Below are 26,323 nucleotides of genomic sequence, written 5' to 3'. Positions count from 1 at the left end.
TATAATCCAGCCAATTATAGACTAGAGGTTTGATGTAACCAATTGTGTCCAATTGTGACGCTTTCAGTGAGTCACTGCCATAACCACTTAAATCTCTGGTAATTACAACAACCACCGTTCTTGTGAAAAATAAAAACAGGGCCGACAAATATTCGAAACTTTCCGCGATTCTGCCAATAATCATACTCTTTGAGACACACGTCCAGGTTTCTGTGGGATCAAACAATGGAATCACGTGACGTTGATCCTCTTCCCCTATTTGCCTAGGACACATACGTATGTGTATGGAAAGCAGAAGAATTACAGTGCAAAAATGTGTCACTATACATATTTCAGTAGTGCGTTGCTTATCGATCTGCTATTTTCCCGCGAAAAGCTAAAGCGAAAAGATCTACTTCTTCTTCTGCTGCCGTTTGTAGTGAGCGTGAGCCTGGACGATCTCGGCCACAACGGAGGGGTCGTCCAGCGTGGAGACGTCCCCGAGCTCACCGCTCTGGTCCATGGCCACCTTCCTGAGGATGCGACGCATTATCTTCCCTGAGCGCGTCTTTGGAAGCCTCTTCACCACCTGGACACACGCACGCACGCACACACGCACGCACGCACGCATTTATAATATTATTTGAAACAGATTCAAACACAAAACTAATTTTATAACTTTCATAAATGTCTGAATTGCCTATCTGGCGTGTCTGGTTCATGGACTATAACTGAAGTTTTCAAATAACTGTAGTGGAGTAAAAAGTACAATATTTGCCTCTGAGATGTAGTAGAAAAATGTAAATACTCAAGTAAAGTAAAAGTGCCTTATCATTGTACTTAAGTACAGTACTTCAGTAAATGTCTTTCCACCACTGCAACTAAGAAAGTGCTGTGTGAACTCACCAGGAAGTGATCAGGCACGGCGTACTTGGCTATCTTGGTGGCTACCAGCTGTCTGAGCTCCTTCACCACCACATCCTGACCCACTGTCACCTCATCCTTCAACACCACGAACGCAAAGGCCACTGGAGAGGAGAGGAGAGGAGAGGAGAGGAGAGGAGAGGAGAGGAGAGGAGAGGAGAGGAGAGGAGAGGAGAGGAGAGGAGAGGAGAGGAGAGGAGAGGAGAGGAGAGGAGAGGAAAATAATGTATTTGACCACAGGGTGGTAGCAGAACACAAAGAAGCAACCAGTAAATACAGCCTGCAAGAGTTCACACAGGGTCCTCTCTCACACACCAAGTCAAGGGCAGTGTGTATTTACTATTTACCAATAAATGTTACCTTACAGCCTCCCTAACTTATATTATCTCCTCAAACACTATGCTCTAACACCCTTTTTACATGATAGAGGCTTAATGATTAACCTGTGTGTGTGTGTGTGTGTGCGTGCGTGCGTGTGTGTGTGTGCAGTGCACGGTGCAGATCAGATATATATATTTTTGTGTTGACTCAGGGTGGACGAGGCAGCGAGGCTGGCTTGGTTGTGTGGAAGTGTCCAGTGGCTAGCCGCACTGAACTGAAAGTTAGTGGTGGAAAATAACTAAGAACATTTACTGAATTAAAAGTGCTTTTACTTTACTGGAGTATTTCCAATTGTCTATACTTCTACTCCAAAATGTTGTACTTTTGTTTTGTTTTACTCCACTACAATTATTAGCTTTAGCTTTAGATTTAGATTATTACAAACTATATATTAACCACTTTGACTTAGACTGTACTATAGACTCAGTATATTTGAAAATAGCTGATACAGAAGCTCACAATGTGACGGAATGCGACACATTGCGAACTTGTAGATCGGCTATTTTCAAACAATTTTAACAAATGTTGAAATCATTTACATGACTTGTACATGACCACTTTTGGTACTGTGAGTATATTTTGATGACAATATGTTTACTCAAAATACAGGCATATGACATTTAGCGGAGGCCCTACAGGCAAAAATCGTTAGAGCATGCCATAAGGAAGATTTTTGGCTATAGGGCCATCAGAGATTTGTCCCGTGGTGATCAGTTCAGTCCAGTTCAGTTCAGTTTTATTTTCGGAATGGTGGACATGTATACAGTTCATACATGACCATGGCGGCCATTTTGGAAAATGGCCACCAAATGGTTGTTATTTTACAAATGCAGGTTCTAGACCACCTAGGATCTTGATTCTGGTGACTAATCCCACATTTTCAAGGATGAGGAATACACTGGTACTATTTAGATCAAATTACTATTTAGACCAGAATCAAGATCCTAGGTGGTCTAGAACTGGAGTTATTGTAAAATAACAGTGGGTGGCACAGGACAAACCTAAACAGTACCACTGTATTCCCCATCCTTGAAAATGTGGGATTCAAGAATCAAGATCCTAGGTGGTCTAGAACCTGCATTTGTAAAATAATTACCATTTGGCGGTAATTTTCCAAATGGCCGCCATGGTCACCACGGGACAAATCTGCGATGGCCCTATAGCCAGAAATATTCCTTATGGCATGCTCTGTGTGCCAAATTGCATGCATTTATCGTAAAGTGCACGATTCCATCAAAATTCTGCCTGTAGGGCCTCTGCTAATTGTGGTATTTCTACTTTTACTTGTGAAGAAGGGGAAAAAAGTCTTTCAACGTTTTATTTTTTGTTAAACCTCAAATTCATTAAAACGAGGGAAACTGGGAAAGCATCTGTTTAATTGTGCTTGAAAATTGTTGAAAAATGTAGATGGTTTTTTTTTTACCAAATCTTCTCTTCTGGGGGGTCCCTGGCACAAAACACTTTCAGATGGGAGTCCGCAGCAAAATATACCGGTATATCAATTTGGGTGTCCTCGTGAAACAAAATAGTGTGAGAATTACTGATTTAGAAGAAGGCATTTGTAGAAACCGCCTCAGGTCTTACATAAGCATTGTGTCAGCGTTGACATGTACACAGACGTGTGTACAGTGTAAGCACATTGTGGTTGTTACTTAAGTAAAGAATCTGAGCACTTTTTCCATCACTCACACACACAATGTGGGTCTTATCAGTGGCTGAGGACACAAACCTGTGACTTTTTATTTACACGACACTCAGACATCGCGTGCGTGCGTGCGTGCGTGCGTGCGTGCGTGTGTGTGTGCGTGCGCATGTGCGTGTGTGTGTGTGGAGTGATGGAAAAAGTGCTCAGATTCTTTACTTACAACCACAATGTATATAGACAAATCTGTGCATGCTGCCCTGGGTGCAATCAATGCTGCAGTGTCACATTCTTTATTCATTTGGATCCCCATTATCTGCCACCAAAGTAGCATGCTACTATTCCTGAGGTCCATAATACATAACACAACACAACACAACACAATAAAAAACATATACAGTCTTGCAAAAAACAACAGCATTTAAGACCTGCCTTGAATTTTGTACATTTTCGGTTTTGTATGTGGAGTTAACATTACTCTAAGAGATCCCCAGGTGTGGTTACAATATTCAAATATGTCTTCCCTGTGTATTTTTGCTTTCTTCCTGAAAGCTGGAAGCCTTTGAGTAAAAAGGCAAAATCGAAATACACCACTTTAGTGACATCATAAATCTAACCCCTCCCCATTATCATACCACAACAGCTGTGGGCGAGGCTTAAGTTCAGGTGGGTGGTGCTAAGGTGAAAATGAAGTATACTAAGGTGCGTTCGGAAATGCGCCCTGAACGCACTGGTGTGCTCTCTTGTCGTTTGTTTATTCAGTGCGTTGTCGTTCGAAAATCCAGTGCGCTGCGCAACAGGTGTGCAGAGTGCCCGCACTGAGCGACCCTAGATTGTCCAGTGTGAATCGTTGTGATTACGTCACAGCTGTGCTCGTTCGTAAATAAGGCACACTGAACGCACTCTGTGACGTCACCCGCCCACCACACTCAACAAGCTGACCACATTCCTGGTGAGCATTTCCGAACGCACCCCTAATGAACTGGTGGGTGTGGCCACATAAAAACACACTTTCTGTAATTTTTTCAATAAATTAAAGAATAACCTGATGATCATGTATTAGTGTGGGGTGGGGGGAATCACAGCACTCCATCTTTAAAAGTTAAAAAAAAGAAAAAAGAACATACGGTACATACATTCCAACCAAACATAAAGTGCAGCTTGACACCGCAGCATTGATTGCATACAGCTGGCATAGACACGGCTCTGCGGATTTGTCTATATTCTATAACATGCTAACAAGTAAAAGTCTGGTATTTAAACTTGATTTGAGTAAAAGTCCAAAAGTATTGGCATCACAAGTTTTCAAATTGTATAAAAACAAATGTTTTCGAATAATTGTATTGGAGTACAATATGTGCCTCTGAGATATAGTGGAGTAGAAGTAAAATGATTGAATGTTGTAAATACTCCAGTAAATGAAAAACTACTGCGTACGTGCGTGCGTGTGTTGTCACCTTCTCCTTTGATGTCATGTGGCACTCCGATCACGGCAGTCTCAGGGACAGCTGGGTGTTCATCCTGGAACACAAACAGATCTCAGATTAGATCACAAAAACTAAATGGAAACTAAGCTATGATGAGATGGCAGGCCTCCGTCCATAGAGTTATATATTTAGTTGTAGTCTGCAGTTGTTGTGGGCAGGAGGCCCTTCCATGTTGGCCACAGATTTGGGGCGTGGTTATAAGCACCACCAGCATAGAGTTTCGAATGTCGCGTCTGTCCATAAAAGAAACCATGAAGTGGCGTGTGGTGGTCTGGTCTCACCAGAGCGTCCTCTATCTCGGCCGTGCCCAGTCGATGTCCACTGATGTTGATGACATCGTCCATGCGTCCAGTGATCTGGTAGTATCCGTCTTTGGAGCGGTACGCTCCGTCTCCGGTGAAATAGTGACCTGTGAGTGTGAACAAACTCACTCAAAACCTCTCCTTAAATGATGTTAAACTCACTTTGCCACTCGATTTACCACTCACTTTATGCATGCGCATAGCCTTTATTCAAAAAACAGCCAAGCTCATAATGCTTTACAAGCTCACATTCACACATCTATGACAGATGTCCAGAATAGGGATGCTAAGGTTCATGTGGTTAAAATAAACTGTAAATTGTAGCTTTAAACTGGGTTGCCTTGCTGTGCCATTGAAGAGAAGAGAAGAGAAGAGAAGAGAAGAGAAGAGAAGAGAAGAGAAGAGAAGAGAAGAGAAGAGAAGAGAAGATTGTGTGCTACTGACCAGGGTATGGTTTGAAGTATGCATCCACATATCTCTGGTGGTCTCCATAGATTGTCCGGGCCATTCCAGGCCAGGCGTGTTTGATACACAGAGCCCCGCTGACATCATTCCCACACACGGGCTGGCCCTGGGCACATGATATCAATCACAGACACACACACATTCATTCATAACTTTACGTGGAATGAAATTGACGTCAAAGTTTAAACACAGTATGCTTCTGATGTATCATTCTGAAGTCTGATGTTTGAACTATTGCTCTGTGGCGTCTGGGACACCCCTTGTGGAAACAAAGCATTCCGCTCCCATTGTCCCTATATAAATTCAAGTCCACTGGGTGATTAATCGATCGAAAAAATGACATTTTGGGGGTGAACTATCCCTTTAAGGATAATAATAACCCAAGACTATGCAAGTAATCAACATGACTGATTAAGTACCAGAGCACATTAAGGCCTCATTCACACGTATCAAACACAGATTAAACAAATGTTTGGTAATTTTTTTGTTTTTGTGGGCCACCACAATGCTTTTCCAATGGGAGTCACATGGTTTGACCAAACATTTGTGTTTGATTGCTGATTGCTGGTGGTGTTCTGCCCCCCCCCCCCCCCCCCCCCCCCCCATCAAACAAAATGTTTGGTCAAACCATGTGACTCCCATTGGAAAAGCATTGTGGTGACCAAAAAAAACAAAAAAATTACCAAACATTTGATTGACAAGTAAGACGCGTAAACGTGGGAAGTGAACGAAGCTGTTGTGGCAGTCTGACACACACACACACACACAGAGACCTCTGTATCGTTCCAATTTCAGTTGCCCTCTCTCACAGACAGTTTTGGCCAGCTTCTATAGTTAGTGCTCACTTTGTTCGCAATCACTTCGTTCGCAATCAGTGTTTGATACGTACTGTGAGTGAGGCCTGAGCTCTAGAATAGATTACAGTTCTTGGACAGTCAGAGAGAGGTTAAACAGGGTAAACTGGTGGATAATTTAGCATTGTGTTAACGAGGTCAAACAGATGCTGTCCAGTGTTTTCAATTGCAGAGGGTGGTGATGATGGGCGTCCCTACAACCCAGCACAGTGCAAAGGTCGGCGGAGGTCAGATGAGCCTGAGAGAGATTGAAGGAAGACCTGTTTATAGAACTGATTGAGAGATAGAGGTGGAGAAGGGGGTCAGAGAGAAAGTGAGCTATAGAGGGTATGCATATGCTTCACTTCTCCAAAGCACCCCCCCCCCCCCCTCTCCCACACACACACACACACACACACACACACACACACACACACACACACACACACACACACACACACACACACACACACACACACACACACACACACACACACACACACACACACACACACACACATCCATCTAGACTGAGTGGTAAACATTGACCAGCATGCAGGGTTGGCATGCAGGGTTGGAGTTTAGAAGCGCTTGTTAGAAATCACACAGCAGTCCTACATACCACCTGTTTCTGTTGCTATTTCACAGCAGGACATTGTGTTAATGAAAACGAGCGCTTCCAAACTCTGACACTTAATACAATAATCACCTGCACAGAAAGTAGCTCATAACATGTGTATGGTAGATTTTTATGAAACAAAAACATTGCAGATATAAAAAGAGGAGAGAGAGCTTTCCGTACAGCTGCAATGTTGGTGAGTTTAACATCAGATAAGACCTTTCTGTTTGGATGTATGGGCTGTCAAGGTCAGAAAGTAGTTTTTTGGCCTTCCCACATGACCTCCGGATATGATGATGTCACGCGCATAGCATCTACTGTATATGAATACAATTTATTGGACTGCGTTGGGGGGAGAGAAGCCGGGCAGGGGGAGTGTCACTGCTTGTATTCCTAAGGGCTGGGGGCCCTTAGGAGTGTTGGGCGGGAGGAGGAGTAGGACGGAGGCTATATGTCCTCCCGGTGGTGCCTCCTCACTGGCAGGTGAGTCAGTATGGATACAACAGCAGTGACAACATAGAAATGTGGGGGGAGGAATCGATTGGCATTTATGAACCTTGTCATCCAGGAGGACTGGCTGGATGCCAAAGAAGGGTCTCATGGCCATGGCTGGAATGACCTCTGACCCCGGCTCTGCTGGCCGTGGAGCGATGCAAATACCTCCGGTCTCTGTGGAGAGAGGAGAGGTGGAGAGGAGAGGAGAGGTGGAAGAGAGGGAGGGAATGGGATAGGGAGGATAAAAGCCAGGGTTGGCAGGAATTAGGCTAGATCAAAACCTCATATCTAGAAGGTCCCGTGTTTGATTCCCGCCAGGGACGCTGTGGGCACGGGGTGGGTGTTCTCTCCTCCGTGTCAGTGCCCATACCCTAGGTGGGGTTGGCAAAAGGGTCTTTCTGTGAGGAGTTTGCATGTTCCCCCGTGTCCCCTAGGCCTAGGGTAGGTAAAAAAATTGCTCGAGCTTAGTCGATCTGTTGCTTTTGCTAAAAAAAAATATTGAATCCTGAAAGGTTTTGGACATATGAGGTTTCTGCAAAGAACCCTTTGCTTTGGTCAAACAGTGATCTCTCTTTGAATGGAAGTGAACTCCCGCTGCAGGAGGTTGGGAGGTTGATGGACTCTAATAATGCAATACTTGAATTGATTTAGCTGATTATTATTGTTTTTTCTTTTTACAATCACAATCATTTTATCATAAACACTTTATCCATTTATACATTGACCATTATAAAATAGCCAATCTACAAGCTCACAAGCGCGTAAGGGTCCATTCTGTGTAAGTAACCCTGGTTAGGACATGGACCAGGCATTGAGAAGCAGTGGTCTGCAGTTCTAACCTTTGCACTCAAACCATGTGATATTGTAAAGAGTCAAAACTTTTATTGTTGCATCCTATAATAGTACGATTCTTGGTTTTATGTGTGCAGACTGTAGCGATCTAATTGTTTTGTTGTTCTCACTACATGACATAAAATAGTAGGCTGTAATACTTTGATGTTCAACACTGAGTTGCAAGAGATAGCCATTAACCACTTAAGTCCCAACAGTGAAAGTTTCACAGCTATATGAGCTCACAATGCATTGTGAGCTTAAGTATATTTTTGAAAAACATACTTAAATTGAATATTTTAGGACATTTTGGAGGAGACAATTGGAACATTTGATTTTATTCGATTAAATCATTGATTAGATAGATTGATTTAGTCACAAAAAAATATTTTGGCGGGCTTTGATGAAGTCGTACTGCCTGATGTTACACTTGGTTGCACGCGGAAAATAGCCGATCTGTGAAGCGTTGTGAGCTTGTAGATCTGCTATTCTCATAGAGCGCAACACCCGGGCGCAACCAAACATAAAATGATTTGTTTTTTTAGTTCTACTGGATCTCTTTTCCACTAGTTCCGCCCAAACATTTTAATTACTTTTTATTTGTTGACGAAATTGTCAACATATTTAGTCTTAGTTTTAGTCATCATAGCTTAAGTTAAAATATGTAGTCGACAAACATTTTTCTAAAGATCTTTTCTTTTCTTTTTCTTTTTATATATCTTTAAAAACTGTAGGTGTTTATAATGAACTAGAAGCTTGCATGCCTGCGGCGCGTCACGTCTAACGCCACACATCCGTGTTGTTGTTTCTCCGTGAATATCGTGTGTGCGAGTGAGACACATACAGTACACACAAACCGTACATTTTGAATAAAAGGCAGACAGTGATGTGTCTTTGGCCACTGGCCGTGTTTTTCCCATGCTGGGCACGTTCTGTGCAGGCGCTCTGTAATCGGTCCATCGCATCACGGAAAGGGAAACAGCGAACACCCACAAAGCTGGGTTGTAAACGCACTTCCGCGTACTCCGCATATGTCACGGTCTATGACTTGGCCAACCGAACCGCTCACAGTGTTCTATTCTCAATTGTATATATAGATATATGATTTACCTGTCTGCCACCAGGTGTCCACAAGGGGGCAGCGTCCTTCGCCGACAACGCGATAGAACCATTCCCACGCCTCATGGTTGATGGGCTCCCCGACTGCAGAGACAAACACCAATCAACTACAAACACCCATTTGGACAAATATCACAAATGTAATGCGAAGCTCGACAGTCTATATGGGTCAGATTAGCCAATCAGCGAAGCCGATGCAATGCGCACAATCTCTCGAACACACTGAGAATTTCTGCCTCTTTCTCAGTGGCCTGGAAACCAGACGAATCTGCCACAGCATCTGCCGTGGGCAGATTGGTATGGCGCACTTCGGTTTGAATTACCATTTTGCTCACCCCAGAGTTGTGGTGGGTGATCAGAGCCCATTTTTTGCTGTGATGTTTGAATCTGTTTGTACCCCCTTGGAAATAAATGGTGTTTGTAACCGTCCCCTTGTAAATAATTCTGCCACACCGAAGTTCCAGACCAATATCTACAGTGATATTAGTCTGGCCATGTCATGCTACTTTGACCAGCTCAGTGGCCTTGTGGTTAGAGTGTCCGCCCTGAGACTGGGAGGTCGGGGTTCGATCCCTGGCCGGGTCATACCAAAGACTCTAAAAATGGGACCCAGTGCCTCCCTGCTTGACACTCGGCATCAAGGGTTGGATTTGGGGTAAGTCCCTGCGACATACTAGCGTCATGTCCAGGGGGTGTACTTGTACATCAAGCTGCCTCACGCTACAGAAACAGGAGATAGGCTCCTGCCTGATGGGCCTCATGGCTCGGCAAGGCTACTTACTTATGTCATGCTACTTTTGATACGTTTGTGTGTGCAGCTGCAGTATGATCAAGCAGGGTTTTAATTGACTTAAAAACACAAAAAACATAAACTATGGAGATAAGAGGTTTGTGTGTTATTGTACCAGAGCCCAGTGTCTTTAGGGAGGAACGGTCGTACTTGGTCACCCAGCTGTCATCATATTTGAGCAGAAGTCTCAGAGCTGTTGGAGCTCCATAAAACTGATTGATCCTCAGCCTCTCTACCGTCTCCCAATACCGACCTGGACAGGGGAGGAGAGGAGAGGAGAGGAGAGGAGAGGAGAGGAGAGGAGAGGAGAGGAGAGGAGAGGAGAGGATTAATCGTTGTTCATGATCCCCTGTAGCAATACATCATAGTAATTTGTCAGAAACAAGATCAATATATATAAATGGCAGCCAGCCATTTAAACATAATTTTAGGGCAATGTTCTTCACTTAGACTTTACTAAAATATTATTTTAGGCTATTTCTGCAACTGCTTTCTACCACCTTTTTAATTGTTCAAAAACAAAAATTGGCTATGTATAAGCTCACAAGGTGTTGCAGTGCAGTGTGTTAACTTGTGATGAACGGAATGTCTGCATACGTGCTAAAGATTTCCCCCTGCATATCTCAAGAATTGTGACACAGATCAACTTCAATTGCCGAAAATCCTTGTAAAACTGAAGTGATGTGACAATAAAGATAAGTCTGGTTCTGATCCCAAGGAGTGAAGTGCACAAGTTGGCACTGTGAGGTTGTACAGTCTAGTTTTTATTTTTGAAAAAAACGTTATAGTGTTATATATTTTGTCATAGTCTTAGTCAGCATAGTGGAGATTTTATTATTATTTTTAGTTTTTGTCAATGATAAAAGGTAGTCAACGTTTTTTCATATTTAGTCAATGACATTAACAACAGACATAATGGGACATTACACTACACCTCACCTTAAACACGAGGTGAAGGGTCTTGCTCTGCTTTTATGTGTTCACATAAAAGCAAGGCAGTTAAACCCTCAACCTCTGCACAGCTTTTACTGCTGATGATGGTTAATGAGCCACCACACTACCACTAGCCTACTTTAACTTTACACTCACTGCTTCCATTCACTAATCTAGTGTGTTCCAATGTAAATAATGACACCACTATATCGTTTGTGATTCATTCATCTCTCCCGTGTAGTATTCTGTTAGTCTGGTGATTTTGTCTCACGAGACAAACTGTTATACCTACCACAATTTTCCAAATGCTTCCGGTCAAACGGGCCACTCTTGAAAACTTTACATGTCAATCAAAATAGGTACTGTAGAGAAGAGTCATTTTCGCACGCCTACAATGATAGGTGTGTTGAGCGTCGGAGAAGGCAACAAGTGCGAACAAAACAGTGATAAAAATGGTCCCGCACACTGTCTTCACTTATATAAGTAATTTATTAGGCTAGTGGAGTTACAACATTTCGATCTATTACGGCATTCATCAGGTATCTGTATATCAAAACAGATTTGTCATGATCACATGACTATAGAGATCATGTGAACCGATTTGCGTGAAATTTGGATAAAATGAATAATATAACAACAAAATGTGTGTGTTCCCCACCTGGGTTGGGATAGACCGGAGTGCTCTCAAACAGAACAGTGGTGGCTCCGTTGCACAGCGGTCCATACACCACATAACTGTGACCCGTTATCCAGCCAATGTCCGCCATACAGCCGAACACGTCCCCCGCCTGGTAGTCAAACACACACTGACACGCATGCACGCACACATACGCACACGCACAGGCACACACACACACACACACACACACACACACACACACACACACACACACACACACACACACACACACACACACACACACACACACACACACACACACACACACACACACACACTAAATCCTCTTCTAAATCTAAATCCAAAGTTTTCTGAAAAACCCATGTTGTCAAGGACCCCCCGAAATTATATTTTTGAGTGGTGTAAACCACTCCTACAACTGGCTTTGTTAGTCTGTCTGTCTGTCTGTCTGTGCAAAAGAAATGAGCATGGTTGATGCTGATTGGTTGATGCTGATTTAATTACGTCAGACATCAGAACACAGCTGATCAGGCTATATAATACCTTACACCACTCAGTTCACACAGGTGTGATTTTTCAAAAAGGTCTGACCGCCCACTTTGTTTCCCTCATGTGGCTGAATTGACTAAAAATAAATTCCAATGTCCAATCTGTATGGTAGAGTATGTCAATACAATATAATTTATACAATCTGTATGGTAGAGTATGTTAACACAATATAACTTATACAATTTGTATGCTTTTACATCGTCATGGTCATGTCTCACCTAGTAGACACATGATCTGAGAAGACTTTTGTCTGAGCAAGCAGGCAGGCTCTATTAGCTCAATGGTAAAAATATCAGCACTGTGTTAATTTTTTTTAAACAAACACCAAAGTCTCTCTCTTGCCGACCAACTCGGTCTCTGACACAATCCCTTCACTTGCTCTCTCTTAATCCCTCTCTCTTTTTCTCCCCCCACGCCCCCCCCCCCCCCCCCCCCCTCTCTGGAAGAAAGTCAATCATATCGTGTGTGTGTGTGTGTGTGTGTGTGTGTGTGTGTGTGTGTGTGTGTGTGTGTGTGTGTGTGTGTGTGTGTGTGTGTGTGTGTGTGTGTGTGTGTAGGCAGGATGGAGTAGGCAGATAAAGCTGCTTTTGTCTGATATTTTCTCCATGACAACCAGCAGTGTTGCCAAACTATGCAGCCCACAGTGGGTCCAATCCTTCACAACATAACCAATTAGCCCTTCAATAAGCCCCATCCACTCTACTCTGCGATGGAAAGCTGTGCTTCTCAGCCATTGAGATGCATGGATGCATGATTTCTCCATATAAATAATTGATCATTTCAGTAGCAAGAGCTTCAAAGTGTTGTCTAAATCTAGTCAGCAATGTCTGCTGTAGGCTATGCACTATAAAATGTGCATGACATTATTTCAATGAACTAGAAATACGAGGAAATGTTAGCGGGAGAAACAGTATCCAACTCAATCAACTTTAACGACCATCCGACAGGAGTTTTCATGCAATGCACGACTACGGGCTACGGTGATTAGTATTATTGCCATCACCTGGGTGGGTCAGTTGCATAACTTTCCCCACATTAAGCTACAGTATGTATGTGTTCAACAACACAGCCATGCAAAATAACATTGAGAGCTATGAGGTGACGAAAGCTTGCCATCCTTAGCAACGGTTGCTAAACTATTTGGATTGGCATTGGACAATCGCTTTTGGGGTGGGGTTTAGCGAAGGGCTAATTGAACCTCAGCATCCATATTCAAGGGGCGAACATTCACCAGAGATAGCAGCTATCTCTGCCTTAGGCCCTGCGTTGTAGGAGGAATAGCAAGTAGATCTACATTTGAAAATGTGTGAACAATGTCAATGGCATGGCCAAAATGGGGATGTCAAATTGAAAGTTGTTCATTGTGACAGCCTTTGTGACAGCGGGGATCGCACATGCACATGCACATGCACATGCGTGCACACACACAGTGTTCCCAGGGTCGGTTACATAATAGCTGTTATAGTTTTACCGTGTGTTGTCTGTGGCCCTAATCACTGTGAACAAACAAGTCCACTTCTGTTGTCTGAATACAATAGATTAGAAGCTCTTTAACCATTTTAACCCCTAGCTGACTGGAGACTCCCAGGGCTGTATGCTAGCCTCTGCACTAAATCAGTTGTTCTCAAACGTTTGCATGTCATGGCCGCAGACCCCCATCTGAAAAGGTTTGGTGCCCGGGAGCACCAGAAGAGAGGATTTTATTTATTTATTTATTTTTTTCAAAATTTTACAAAATATAGCAAGTTCGCACATCTGCTGAATAGCCAGCATATAAATGGATAAAATGGTTAAAATGATTGTGATGCTATGATGATTGAGTAGTGTGTTAATTTACAAAAATCCCTTATTATCTATTATCTAAAGTAACTAGATAATCTTTACAGCAGGTAATAAGTAATGCAATAGTATTACTTGTTTAAAGTAGTAATAAGTAACTATAGTAACTTATTGTTACTCTTCCTGAGTAACTTGCCCAACACTAAATGACTCTGTCTGTCTGCCTGCATGCCTGCCTATTCCCATGTGGTAACAAGACAACTCACCCTTTTTGCACCTCCAAGTGAGTTGTCCGGACATCTCACCCCGAAAGTTCGGACAACTCACCCGGACATCTCACCCCGGTGAGATGTCTTCACTTTCGGGGGTGAGCTGTCTTCACTTTCGGGCACTTTCGGGGTGAGTTGTCTTCACTTTCGGGGTGAGTTGTCTGACTGAATATGTATACCCTTTTAGCTCTTTTATATACTTTACTGAATATTTCCCATTTATCCATAATATAATCTAGATTCATTCAACCTTATCTTCCTGAATTACGGCATAGATCCACTGTTCTTGATTTCTCTCTCTCTATGTGTGTGTGTGTGTGTGTGTGTGTGTGTGTGTGTGTGTGTGTGTGTGTTAAACTTCTGAAGAAATGTGTAAAACTGTATATAAAAATATGTTAATATTACCTGGACCCCTCCTAATTTGTTTACTCAAGATGGCTGGTTATATAAGGTCACTTGTAATTTCTCACATGCTAATATATAACTAGCAGTAGCTATCATCGTCATCATCATCGTTGTTGGGGGGGTGTCAATAGCTTTGCTATTCAGATGTATTCAGTCAGTAAGTAGGCCTATTAGAACTGTGTTCGTTGGGAGTGCAGTCTAATTAGCAACTTTGTACAGCTGTGAGACTCTGCCTTTGAAGCAGCAAACATTATAATTTTAAAGCAGTCACTGAACGCAGCGCAACGCAGGCAGTGGAGCCACCCTTCATTGATTAAAAAGGGAACATTCCCTGATGGTGACGGAGACGCACCCGGTGGAGCCCCGTCGTAACTTACAACAGTGTTTCACTGGATTTTACTGTTAAATAAATAAATAATTAGCGCGTGACTGCGCACGTCTGTAGGAACCGATAGTTAGATCCGAAATTGAATTACTGTAATGGGTGCCACGGAAAGTACTACAGACAACTCACCCCGCAATGTCAGAAAGTGAAGAGTTGTCCGGACTTTCGGGGTGAGCTGTCCGTCCTTTCCCTTTACCAACTCGCCCAACTTGCCCCAGCGGAAAGTACAGACAACTCACCCCGCCATGTCAGAAAGTGAAGACAACTCACCGGGGTGAGTTCTCCAGTATTCGATCATTATATATACTGGACAACTCACCCCGGTACAGCCTGTTTGTGTTTAATCTGAAGTACTACTGCCAATTTGTCTGTTGCGCAGTATTGTCTGTGCAGAGAAACGCTTCTTTCAATCATGCTGTCTGGAAATAGTAGCCTACTATTCAGGAACGACACAAATTGGACATTGGACACTCTGAGAGTTGGGGTTCCTTGAAAATAAAACTGTCCTAGTTCCTAATCTGCCATGAGAACCTGGAGACTGACATTAAGTAATTGGGTTGTATGATCAAATAAGAACATTCTAATGTTATCTTAACTATATTCTGGCCACTTTACCACGTACAGTATGTATCAACATTAAGGTAACAGGGTGTCCTTGTATTGTTGGGCATATGGTTGGAATGAGTGTCAGTGACGCTGCAGTTGCTGCCTTGGGACACAAGATAAAGGTCTGTTCACCAGCTGTGAGGTTGACTGCATTTTTGTAGTAATAATAGGGGTAATAATAATATCTCAAATTTAATAATTGATATAGAGCTTTTGTGAGTACCCAAAGATGCTTTACAAGGGGGACATGAGAAATCAAAAACAACTTTATTAGGGGAAAAACACTAAGAAATGAAATAAATGAAATAGCTGGGGAAAGCAATATTGAAGGTTTGGAAAAGGATGGTGGGGGCATGTCTCTGAGAGTTTGGGGAATGCAGGGTTGGGAGGGCTTGGTGCAGCAAATATGTGACATGACCATAAGAAAACACCTCTGTGTTTCTTCCTTGGACATACAGTAACAGTAACAGCCATAACAGATTTTACATTTTAGTTGGCCATAACCGTTTAGTTAGAAACCATGTCATCTGGACGGGTCCTTGAACTGCTACTGGGAGTTGGAATAACGTTAGCTCTGATCCATAGTAGGAGGAAAGTAGGCTTTCAACATCTTTTTTGTGCTAAAAACGAGGGGCTGCACAGCCTGCACTTCCGCGGTTGGGAAAGGATCAAATTAAGTACCATAGAACTCCTCCTGAGTCCTAACTACACTCTGGACCAGAGCTACTGTTGACACTAGCAGGCTCTGAAAATCGTCCAGTGACAACGTTCCGCGGTGAAAAAAATAGTGCGATTAAAATGCGTTAATGTTTTTAACGTGATAATTTTTCTGTAGTTAATTAATCTCAATTAACGCGTTAAAGTCCCGGCCCTAGAATAAACCCTTTTTTATTACTTCTAATTAGACATTTTCTCTTTTCATTTGGCTTCACATTTAGCTAAATTAATGTATCTTTTGCTACAAACAATTAAGCTGTTTTTTGGTTTGTTTACGATATTCGCAGATATGAGCATCCTCGAAATTCAGGGGTGCAGACATTGGTCCAACAGTCCGACACATGCACGAGTCCGACACATGCGTTGCCGGTTACGACACAAACATGCGTGGCCGGTTAAAACTCACCCGTGGCTTCCCTGTGAGGTTTGGGTTAGGTTTGGGTTTGAGGTAGGGTTTCGGACTAATGCCTGTCGGACTCTTAGTACGTCGGAACTAACACATGCAACCTGAAATTCAAGCTTGAGAATCCCTCATGGAGGAGTGTTATATTGAAATTTGTATTTCCTTTAGAGGATAGCCCCTTGAGATGTATCATCTCGTTTTAGAGGGGGTCCTCGGGCACAACACAATGAATACAGTACATAGACAAAACAATACATTAAACATGTCGACAATACACTTACATCCACAAAACATAGATGCTCTCCAAACCACTCAAACACTACATCAAGACCAGAAGCAACTGTGTTGTAGTGTACCTGGTGTGTGACAGCAGCGTACAGCAGATATCCGGCCTGGGTGTGAACGATGCCTTTAGGCTGACCTGTGCTGCCCGATGTGTACAGCATGAAGAGCATGTCTTCACTGTCCATGGGCTCTGCAGGGCACACCGCTGGCTCCTTAGACATGGCCTGGAGAGGTCAGTGGACAATCCATAAACAACTAGAAGAACAAGCGGTCCTCGGATCCAGGGTTGATTTCTTTGACTAAAAACTATGACGATGTTCGTCGACTGCCTTTTTTCACTACCGAAAGCTAAAATACTAGACTAGAAATGTTAGGGAGAGACTGTGGAGAAGAGATCCAGTAGAACTAACAAGAGTTATTTTATGTTTACTTTCACTGCATTCGGGCACTGCGTTCATGATTTGAGGCTTTCTGTTCAAAACGGACCACTCCTGCTAACTTTAGATGTCAATCTCTTAGCCAATCAGGATGGAATATGAAAAATCAAACCGATTTGCGTGCAATTTAGATAAGATCTGAAGGAGTAATATAAAAACAATGTGTTTTACATAAGTCGGCCTCCTATCCTGGTGGCGCGATAAATGACAGATGGTAAAGACAATAATTCATCAGGGGCCATGTCCAGTCCTGAATCGAATTGAGCGTAGAGTAGACCACTGTCTCCTTGGGAGGTTGGTGCCAGGGACCTGTTGGTCTCAGTCTCAGTTACATCAGTGGTGGAAATTAAGTAATACATTTACTTAAGTACTATGTACTTAAGTACAAGTTTGAGGTATTTGTAATTTACTTGAGTAGGCCTATATTGTACTTTTACGCCACTACATTTATTTGAAAACTTTAGTTACTAGTTACTTTGTAGACTTGAATTATTATTACAAAACATACATTAACCTCTTCAGCCCAATATACATTTTGGCGGTTTGAAAATAGCCGATCTACAAGATCGCGACGCATTGTGAACTTGTAGAAATATTTTATACATTTGAAAACTTGAAATGGTACATTCTGCATAAATAGTACTTTCTACTTTTGGTTATATTTACACCAATAGTTTTGTAGTTTTACCTTGTATATTTTAGGAGTAGTTTTACAGTGCAGTATTGAGACTTTTACTTAGTAAAACATGCAAGTACTTTTTCCACCACTGCAGACTAAATCTCACCTCGTCTAATGACACGTCCATCTTGCCCATGTGGGCGGGGCTGGAGGTGCGCTGAGTGGTGAAGACGTGCTGGACAGATGGACAGCTCTGGACCGCTGCGTCCACCGTGGGCTTCAGCTCTATGGTCCTACCCCCCCGCACGGCCTGGTTACATGTTATCACCACCTTACACTGAGCTGCAGGGAGCACACACGCACATACGCATGCACGCACACACACATACACGCACACACAAATTCTGATTTAGTTTAGTCATATATAGTCCATTCAATACAAACATTCTGTTTGATCTATAAGGGATGGCATTGGCAATGTGGAAATTGTTCAATCTTACAGTATATTGAAAGCCTGCATTAGTACTGTAAATAAACTGCAAATGATCAGACTTCTGTCTTTGATTTCTGTTTAATAACATGCAGCAAAAAACAACATTGTTTTGCCTTTTTTTTCTTTATTTCTTTCAGATGCTGCGTTTATGTTGGAGTGAAATAACTCAAACAAACAATGCTTCTTTTTCTCTCGCCATACCATTCTCCGCCTCTGACCTCACTGTGACTGACTGTGTGTGTGTGTGTGTGTGTGTGTGTGTGTGTGTGTGTGTGTGCGTGCGTGCGTGCGTGCGTGCGTGCGTGCGTGCGTGCGTGCGTGCGTGCGTGCGTGCGTGCGTGCGTGCGTGTGAGAGAGAGAGATAGAGAGAGAGAGAGAGAGAGAGAGAGAGAGAGAGAGAGAGGAGAGAGAGCGAGAGAGAGAGAGAGAGAGAGAGAGCGAGAGAGAGAGAAAGGAACAGACAGAGTAAGGAAGTAATTCGGTTAAAGGAAAAGTCATTCAAAGCTTATCCAATGTCAGATTCATAATAAGCAAAAAAACAAATAATTTTAATCACTTAAACCTAAAAATCCTAACCTCACAGAAACCATGTAATGTGCCTAAACCTAACTTCAAAACCACGTTGACCTCGGCGAAACACCGCTGCAGGAAGCACCACTAGCAGTGTAGTTGACCATCCATGCAAATGTCGTGTTTAGTGTTAGAGGACAGACAGTAAACACTAAACACAACAGTCCAGGTTCATCTAGAAGCTGCAGGCCTCATGCAATGATCGGGTTTGGTCTAATCATTTAAAAATACACGAAACACTAGTCGTGCATTGTGTAGGAGGCTAGGAGCCTTATGTACTGTAATCACAGTCCACTGCTCTCTCTCTCTGTCAGCATGACCTTAAAAGTGTTTTCCTGGCCGGAACCTGCAGCGTTGCTTCTGAAAGAATGTGGTTCTGGCAGCAGTATGACTGACTGACCCACTCTGAGGCTGAGCTGTGCTGAGCTGGGCCGTTCCAGGACAGCAGCACACCAGTGGGATAAATCAGATGGAAAGAAATTCTAACCGTTGCTCTTAAGGGACGTTAGAGACAGTAGAAAATACAAAGACTACAGGGATTAATAATAGCAACTCTATTTATATAAAACACTTAAAAGAAAACACAAACATACAAAGTGTATCCAAACAAGAAACATGCTCTAAGTCCCAGGCACTCACAAGTGGTAACAGGAAGGAAGATTTTAAAAGTCTTTCTTGTAGAGTGGAGACATCCTATCCATGGAGGAACGGGTGAGTGAATCCATGTCATCAGTCAGGCAATGCCAGGCTAGGTCAGCGTCAGCCACGGGTGTCACAAACATACAGACTTGTGAGGCGCACCGTTGCTCCATATCCGCACACTGTTCAGGGGTCTTGTCATAAGAATTGTCACCCCAGGGCCCCTAGCCCCACAAGGGACCACACATTTACATTTATGAGGCGCACCGACCGTTGCTCCAATATGCACCAGATTTGGCACAAACACTGTTACGTGTTCTTCCATGACAATACGGGGCCCCCATGGGCCACTCGACATTGTCAAGGCACAATGTCGCTCCGGTCACAAAATCGGTTCCGGAGTCTGGCATGAGAATAGTCAGAACGCAAAGCCTAAATTGCACACATATATGGGGCTACAGCAGTGCTACTGTTGTGTTTACACTTCAGATGGCCTTAATTCTACAGCAGTGCTATACACTACAAAGTGTTTAACACGGTCATAACTCTGATCAGTGCAATACTGGACTAGATTTTGAGGCCACATAGCAGCCTGCAAATCTAGTGTTTTAAAGTCACTATCAGAAAGAGAAACACTCATTGTCAACCTTATCTTCATGTACAGTAATTGGTCCTCATTAACCCATTTAGACCTGTTACACATATGCATTGTTATACCTTTCAAGCTGGGAATGCCTCTGTATCGTTTTAGTTGTTGCTGCTGTTAATGCCCTATACTTGATCATACTACAGCATCACACAAGTGCATCAAAAGTAGCAGATCTGCTTTGTTTTTGTTTTTTTTAATAGAAAACTTAGGTAGGATTTAGCATTGTTTAACATTGTTCTTGCGTTAACGTTTGGTTTCTGTTGTATCTTGTTTGAAGTTACCACCGATGATGTCATTGGGGGAAACATTTGTTATTGAAAACGTCCAAAAATGAAATGCTAATAAAACACGCTAAAAAATGAACTGACCGTCCTGTATCCTGCCCGCCAGCGCCTCTGAGCTGAACCCAGCGAACACCACAGTGTGCACGGCTCCGATGCGCGTGCATGCCAACATGGCCGCCACCGCCAGCGGAGACACAGGCATGTAGATGGCCACCCTGTCCCCCTTCAGGACCCCGTGGCTCTTCAGGACGTTGGCCAGGCGGCATGTTGTCTCCAGCAGCTCTCTGAAAGGGAGGGGGGGGGGGGGGGGGGGGGGGGGCGGCAGGGAGGTCAGGATGTGACACAACCAGGGTCATCGGCCATTCTGGCTTGTGGTGGTAATTGTTTTGTCAAAATTACGTTTTTGCCATGGACATACAAAATGATTACCAGAAACACATACAGAGATAGAACAAGACCGAGCTGATGTTCCTCCCGGGGAAGGGCTGTCCGCACCGAGACATGGCCATCACCATTGATAATGCTGTGGTGACCTCAACTCGGACTGCGAAAAATCTGGGTGTGACCCTGGACGATCAACTGACGTTCTCGGCAAACATCGCATCAGTGACAAGGTCCTGCAGATTCCTCCTCTACAACATCAGGAGGATTCGCCCCTTCCTCACGGAGAAGGCAGCCCAGGTGCTCATCCAGGCTCTCGTCATCTCCCGCCTGGACTACTGCAACTCCCTCCTTGCTGGTGCTCCGGCATCTGCCATCAGACCTCTGGAGCTTGTTCAGAAAGCTGCGGCTCGTCTGGTGTTCAACCGCCCCAAGTTCTCCCACACAACCATCCTTCTCCGTTCTCTACACTGGCTCCCCGTAGCGGCTCGCATCCAGTTCAAAACCCTGGTGTTAGCCTATAGGGCAGTGAAAGGAACAGCTCCTTCCTACCTCCGGGCTATGGTCGATGCCTACACCCCTGCCCGACCACTTCGGTCTGCCACCTCGGGGCGACTGATTGCCTCGTCACTCAAGGGTCCTTCTGGCCGATCCACACGGTCACGACTCTTTTCTGTTCTGGCCCCACAGTGGTGGAATGAACTTCCCACTGATGTTAGGACAGCAGAGTCACTGCCCATATTTCGCCGCAGGTTGAAAACCCACCTCTTCAGGAAACACTACCCTTCCTCTCTGCCTGACCTACTTGTTGTTAACTAGTTGTACGAACGCTTGTTTTCTATTGTTGTATTGTTTATTGGATCTTGTTTAGTCGATACACTTAATTGTTTTAGCTCATGCTCATTTGATTTAGCTATTTTGTCTCATCTGTTTAAGGAAATAGGTAGCTGATATATTGCACTTTTACCTTAGCACTAGGTATACTCTTGGTTGCTTGTTTTTGCAGAAAATGCACTAAAGACTTCTGGTGATTAGTAGTTTTTGTTCCCTACCTATGTTGAATACACTTATTGTAAGTCGCTTTGGATAAAAGCGTCTGCTAAATGACTGTAATGTAATGTAATGTAATGTAATGTAATGTAATGTACAAATGGAACCAGGTCCATTTGGTTCCATCGGCCTGGAATAAATTACCATTCCAGCTCAGACACTCACCCTCTGTAGACATTTTTAAATCTCAACTCAAGACTCACCTCTTCACTCTTGCTTTTAGTTGAGTTTTAATATCTGCGTTCCTACTCTGTCCTGACTGATTTGCTGCATGTTGTGTTTTTATTTTCTTCTATGTTTTTATACTTTTATTTTGTTCTTTGCCATTGTTCTATCATTTTAACTACTTGGCTGTGTTTTATTGTATTATTTTTTGTGTTCTGCCCTGAAGCACTTTGAGCTGCATTTATGTATGAAAGGTGCTATATAAATAAAGTTTATTATTATTATTATCCATACACTTTTTTCCACCGAAAGAACTTTGGTTCTAGAACTGGTTCCGTTCTGGATTCGTGGAACCTTGGTGCTTTTTCCGGCAGTTCCGAACCAACTTTCAACCCTGGTGGAAAAGGGGCCTAGAGTTATGGGCGATCCTTGCAAATAAAACGTTTGAGAACCACTACTACTAGTGGACTCATAATCTGCCATAGTGTCATGTACGAGTGTCACACACACAAGTCATACATATTCTGAAGAAAACCTAGAGACTTGACGTTCAGAAATTCAAAATAAGAACTTTATAATGTGTAAAACAGAAAATCCCAAATTTGCCAAACTTTTCCGTGTCCAAGGAAGGAACACCCAAAATGATATGTATTTGTCCACTTTGAGAACCAAATGATCAAATCCAGCGATTCCCAAACTTTTTAGCTCGAGACCCAAAAGAGAAATTAGACATTTTCCCAGAACACAAACAAGTGACAATAGCCCACCTGCTATTTTGACTACTTCTTAAACTTTTGTTTTTGGATTTATAGAATTTCTTTGATTTTTGTTTTTTATTATCTGAATTTGTTTTTTAAGGGCGCTAGCCCCCCAACGTCTGGCTTTTGGAATTACATTATATGACAGTCAAGTCTATATGGACATCTGTACATAGACCAAGTCTGTTTAACAAACAGAGTGGCGGGCAAGTCTATGGATTTGTTATGTTTGTTTACAGCACCTTAAACTGACATTACCAGGTGCCCCTCACTTCAAGTTTTTGAAATAATTAAAAATGAAAATGTAGCAAAATTATAAAATAAATAATGGGGATATTTACTTGCGACCCATACAAATGGGCCCCGACCCACTGTTTCGGAAACAGATTAGATTAGATCATCTAATCTATACAAATTGTTGTTTTATTACTTGTGGTTCTTTGTATAGTTTTCTTTCTAATTATTCAGTGTTCAAAGCAACTCTGTAGGCCTATGCATTTGCTGGGGGAATAACTGTGGTCCCAATAAGGACAGGGAAAGCAGTACTGACTGAACTCCATGCAGCCTTAAAATCACTTTCACTTTTAGGTTTGGCTGGGGTTCACGGTCGCCGTGACAACTTGGTTTACAGTATATAGCCTACAGTACAGGACAGGAAGCAGTGTTTCTGAACCACTGGTCCAGGGACCACTAGTGGTCCTTGAGGAGGTTCCAGGTGGTCTCTCCAGCTGGGGAGTTGGTAACCAAATGGACCAGGGACCACTAGTGGTCCTTGAGGAGGTTCCAGGTGGTCTCTCCAGCTGGAGAGTTGGTAACCAAATGGACCAGGGACCACTAGTGGTCCTTGAGGAGGTTCCAGGTGGTCTCTCCAGCTGGAGAGTTGGTAACCAAATGGACCAGGGACCACTAGTGGTCCTTGAGGAGGTTCCAGGTGGTCTCTCCAGCTGGGGAGTTGGTAACCAAATGGTCCAGGGACCACTAGTGGTCCTTGAGGAGGTTCCAGGTGGTCTCTCCAGCTGGAGAGTTGGTAACCAAATGGACCAGGGACCACTAGTGGTCCTTGAGGAGGTTCCAGGTGGTCTCTCCAGCGGGTGAGTTGGTAACCAAATGGACCATTATAGATCTTTAACTCTTGAGATTGTAAAATGTTACCATCTGAAAATGTCTTGTCCTCAAATATTTATTTATATTTATTGTTTTTAATAATTGTTCACTGTGAGCTTGTAGATCAGCTATTTTCACATTTTGTGCTTCAAGTCTGTATAGCATTTTGTTGATTGCTTTCGATGTCACGGTGTGAAGCAGGAGGTTTAGGACCCAAACGCAGGACAACACAAGGAGTAACAAGAAGTACTAGGAGTTCACTAGGAGCATAACACTAGTGACCCACTGCTTTAACAGGCAAGTCTCACCTGTACGTGACCTTGACCTCTGTGCCGGGTTCGTCTCTCTCCCAGATCAGAGCTACTCTGTCAGGATGCTTCTCCACGTGCACGTCCAGACAGTTCACTGTCTCGCACGCACGCACGCACGCACGCACGCACGCACGCACGCACGCACGCACGCACGCACGCACGCACGCACGCACGCACGCACGCACACACACACACACACACACACACACACACACACACACACACACACACACACACACACACACACACACACACACACACACATCTTTATTTGCGTTCACATTAAACAAGAACACAAACAATAGTAGATGCTCAAGCTTGGGAAACTCAACAATAGGCTGTGTTTCAGGATAAATGGTAAAATGGTGCATTTATATAGCGCCTTTATCCAAGGCGCTTTACATAGATTGTGCATTACATTCACCCATTCATACACCGCTTGCGGCGGAAGCCATGCAAGGTACCAACCAGGACATCGGGAGCAATTTGGGGTTCAGTGTCTTGCCCAAGGACACTTTGACATGTAGACAGGAGGAGCTCTACCTCCTGAGCCACAGTCGCCCCGGATACAGATCATGGATACAGGAAGCATCATTCATGTCCTCTAGTCTCCTCCATGTGTGGCTAGACTGCCTATTATCATCACAGACACTGAACAGAATTTAGCCAATGCCTAATTAGCTCTCGACTTGGGCATGTGAGTCCCACGTTGTCCCAAGTGATTCAACGCATGGAATTCAATGGCCCAACCAAAGGGTCACCATGCAACTCCTTGCAACCGTTTGGACGCAAGGAGTTTCATGGTGACCCTTTGGTGTGGTTTGGGCTTTATAAGACACACAGTATGGCAGAACCCCTATAGTACATCCCCCTTCACATTCAATACATCCCATGATCTTTTGTGGCCAGATGTGTTCCTGGGGTCTATAGTAGGACTATAGTAAATAATAATAAAGAAATTGTTGTTAAAAAAGAAAAGAAAAAAGAAATCAGCAATATAATGTAACATTTTGAATCAGTCTACAGGACTTTTTAAGCCAACTTTTAACAGTATTTCTACATTGAGGTGTTGCTACTATATATTGAGTAAAAAGGATAATAGTAGTAATAGTAATAGATATGAGTAGCCTACATTTCCCATCACTGTCAGTTAGGAATAACTATGTACATTTACTCAAGTATACTGTACTTAGTGCACGTTCGAAGTGCACCAGTAACTCCAATACAATATTGTTACTTTTTTTTCTTTTTACTGCACTAGAATTATTGAAAACTTTAGTTATTACTTTTGGGGATTTGTATTATTATTATTAGGCTACAAAACATGCATTAACCACTTCAGCCCTATTTCTATTTTGGCTATTTCAAAATAGCCAATCTACAAGCTTTCTTGTTTTCTTGATCTGATATTTTAAATATACATTTTACACTTTTAGCCTATACTTTATGTTGATGCTGATACTTTTGTACTTTTACTCAAGTACATTTTGATTACCAGACTTTTACTTGTATCAGTGTTTCTACATTGCAGTATTGACTCTTGATAGGCCTACTTTAAAAAGTAAAACAATATAGGACAGGCTATGTGAGTATAGGGCAGGCTATAGTACTTTTTCCACCACACTGCTGTGTCAGCTCAGCTATAGGCAACTTAGTGATGAGTGAAGTCTTACCAGATACGTTAAGTTTTCCTCCCAGGAACCAGTTGACCTTGGCGCTGCCAATGTCACAGTCCGTCACCCTGTCGAAGGGCCGCGACCACCTCAGTCTCTCCCTGGCGATGGACCCCCAGAACTCGTCGGGATCTTTCAGTGACAGCTCCACCAGCTCCGTGTGCGACCTCCCGGCCAGGAGAGGGGGTGATGATGGAGACCCCAGGGTGGTGGTGGTGACGGTTCGGTCGCAGGTTCGAGACCCGTCGCGTCTTGCACCCGCGACGGGTCTCGAACCGGTGACCGAACTAATGCTCCTTCTGGCGAGGAAGACCCGGACCAGTCTCCTGCATGAGTGTAGTGCTGCTGCCAT

The 26,323-nt window shown here is 43.3% G+C and overlaps 1 protein-coding gene across 1 annotated transcript; it reads right to left on the bottom strand.

The window, feature by feature from the left end:
• Positions 1-172: 172 nt before the first annotated feature.
• On the bottom strand, positions 173-26,323 carry acss1 (acyl-CoA synthetase short chain family member 1; the record flags this gene model as incomplete). Its single annotated transcript, XM_079511819.1, has 14 exons — positions 173-568; positions 886-1,007; positions 4,384-4,447; positions 4,695-4,822; positions 5,160-5,286; positions 7,189-7,301; positions 9,069-9,161; positions 9,983-10,120; positions 11,459-11,606; positions 16,910-17,062; positions 18,061-18,236; positions 20,614-20,813; positions 24,296-24,392; positions 25,972-26,323. 14 exons carry the CDS (start codon positions 26,321-26,323, stop codon positions 392-394), a joined length of 2,088 nt encoding a protein of 695 aa, XP_079367945.1. The 3' UTR covers positions 173-391.

The sequence above is a fragment of the Electrona antarctica genome (genome assembly GCF_951216825.1).
Source record: "Electrona antarctica genome assembly, chromosome: 10".
Taxonomy (NCBI): Eukaryota; Metazoa; Chordata; class Actinopteri; order Myctophiformes; family Myctophidae; genus Electrona; species Electrona antarctica.
Note: the sequence above shows the minus strand (reverse complement) of the source record. Positions and strands in the feature narration are given on the sequence as shown.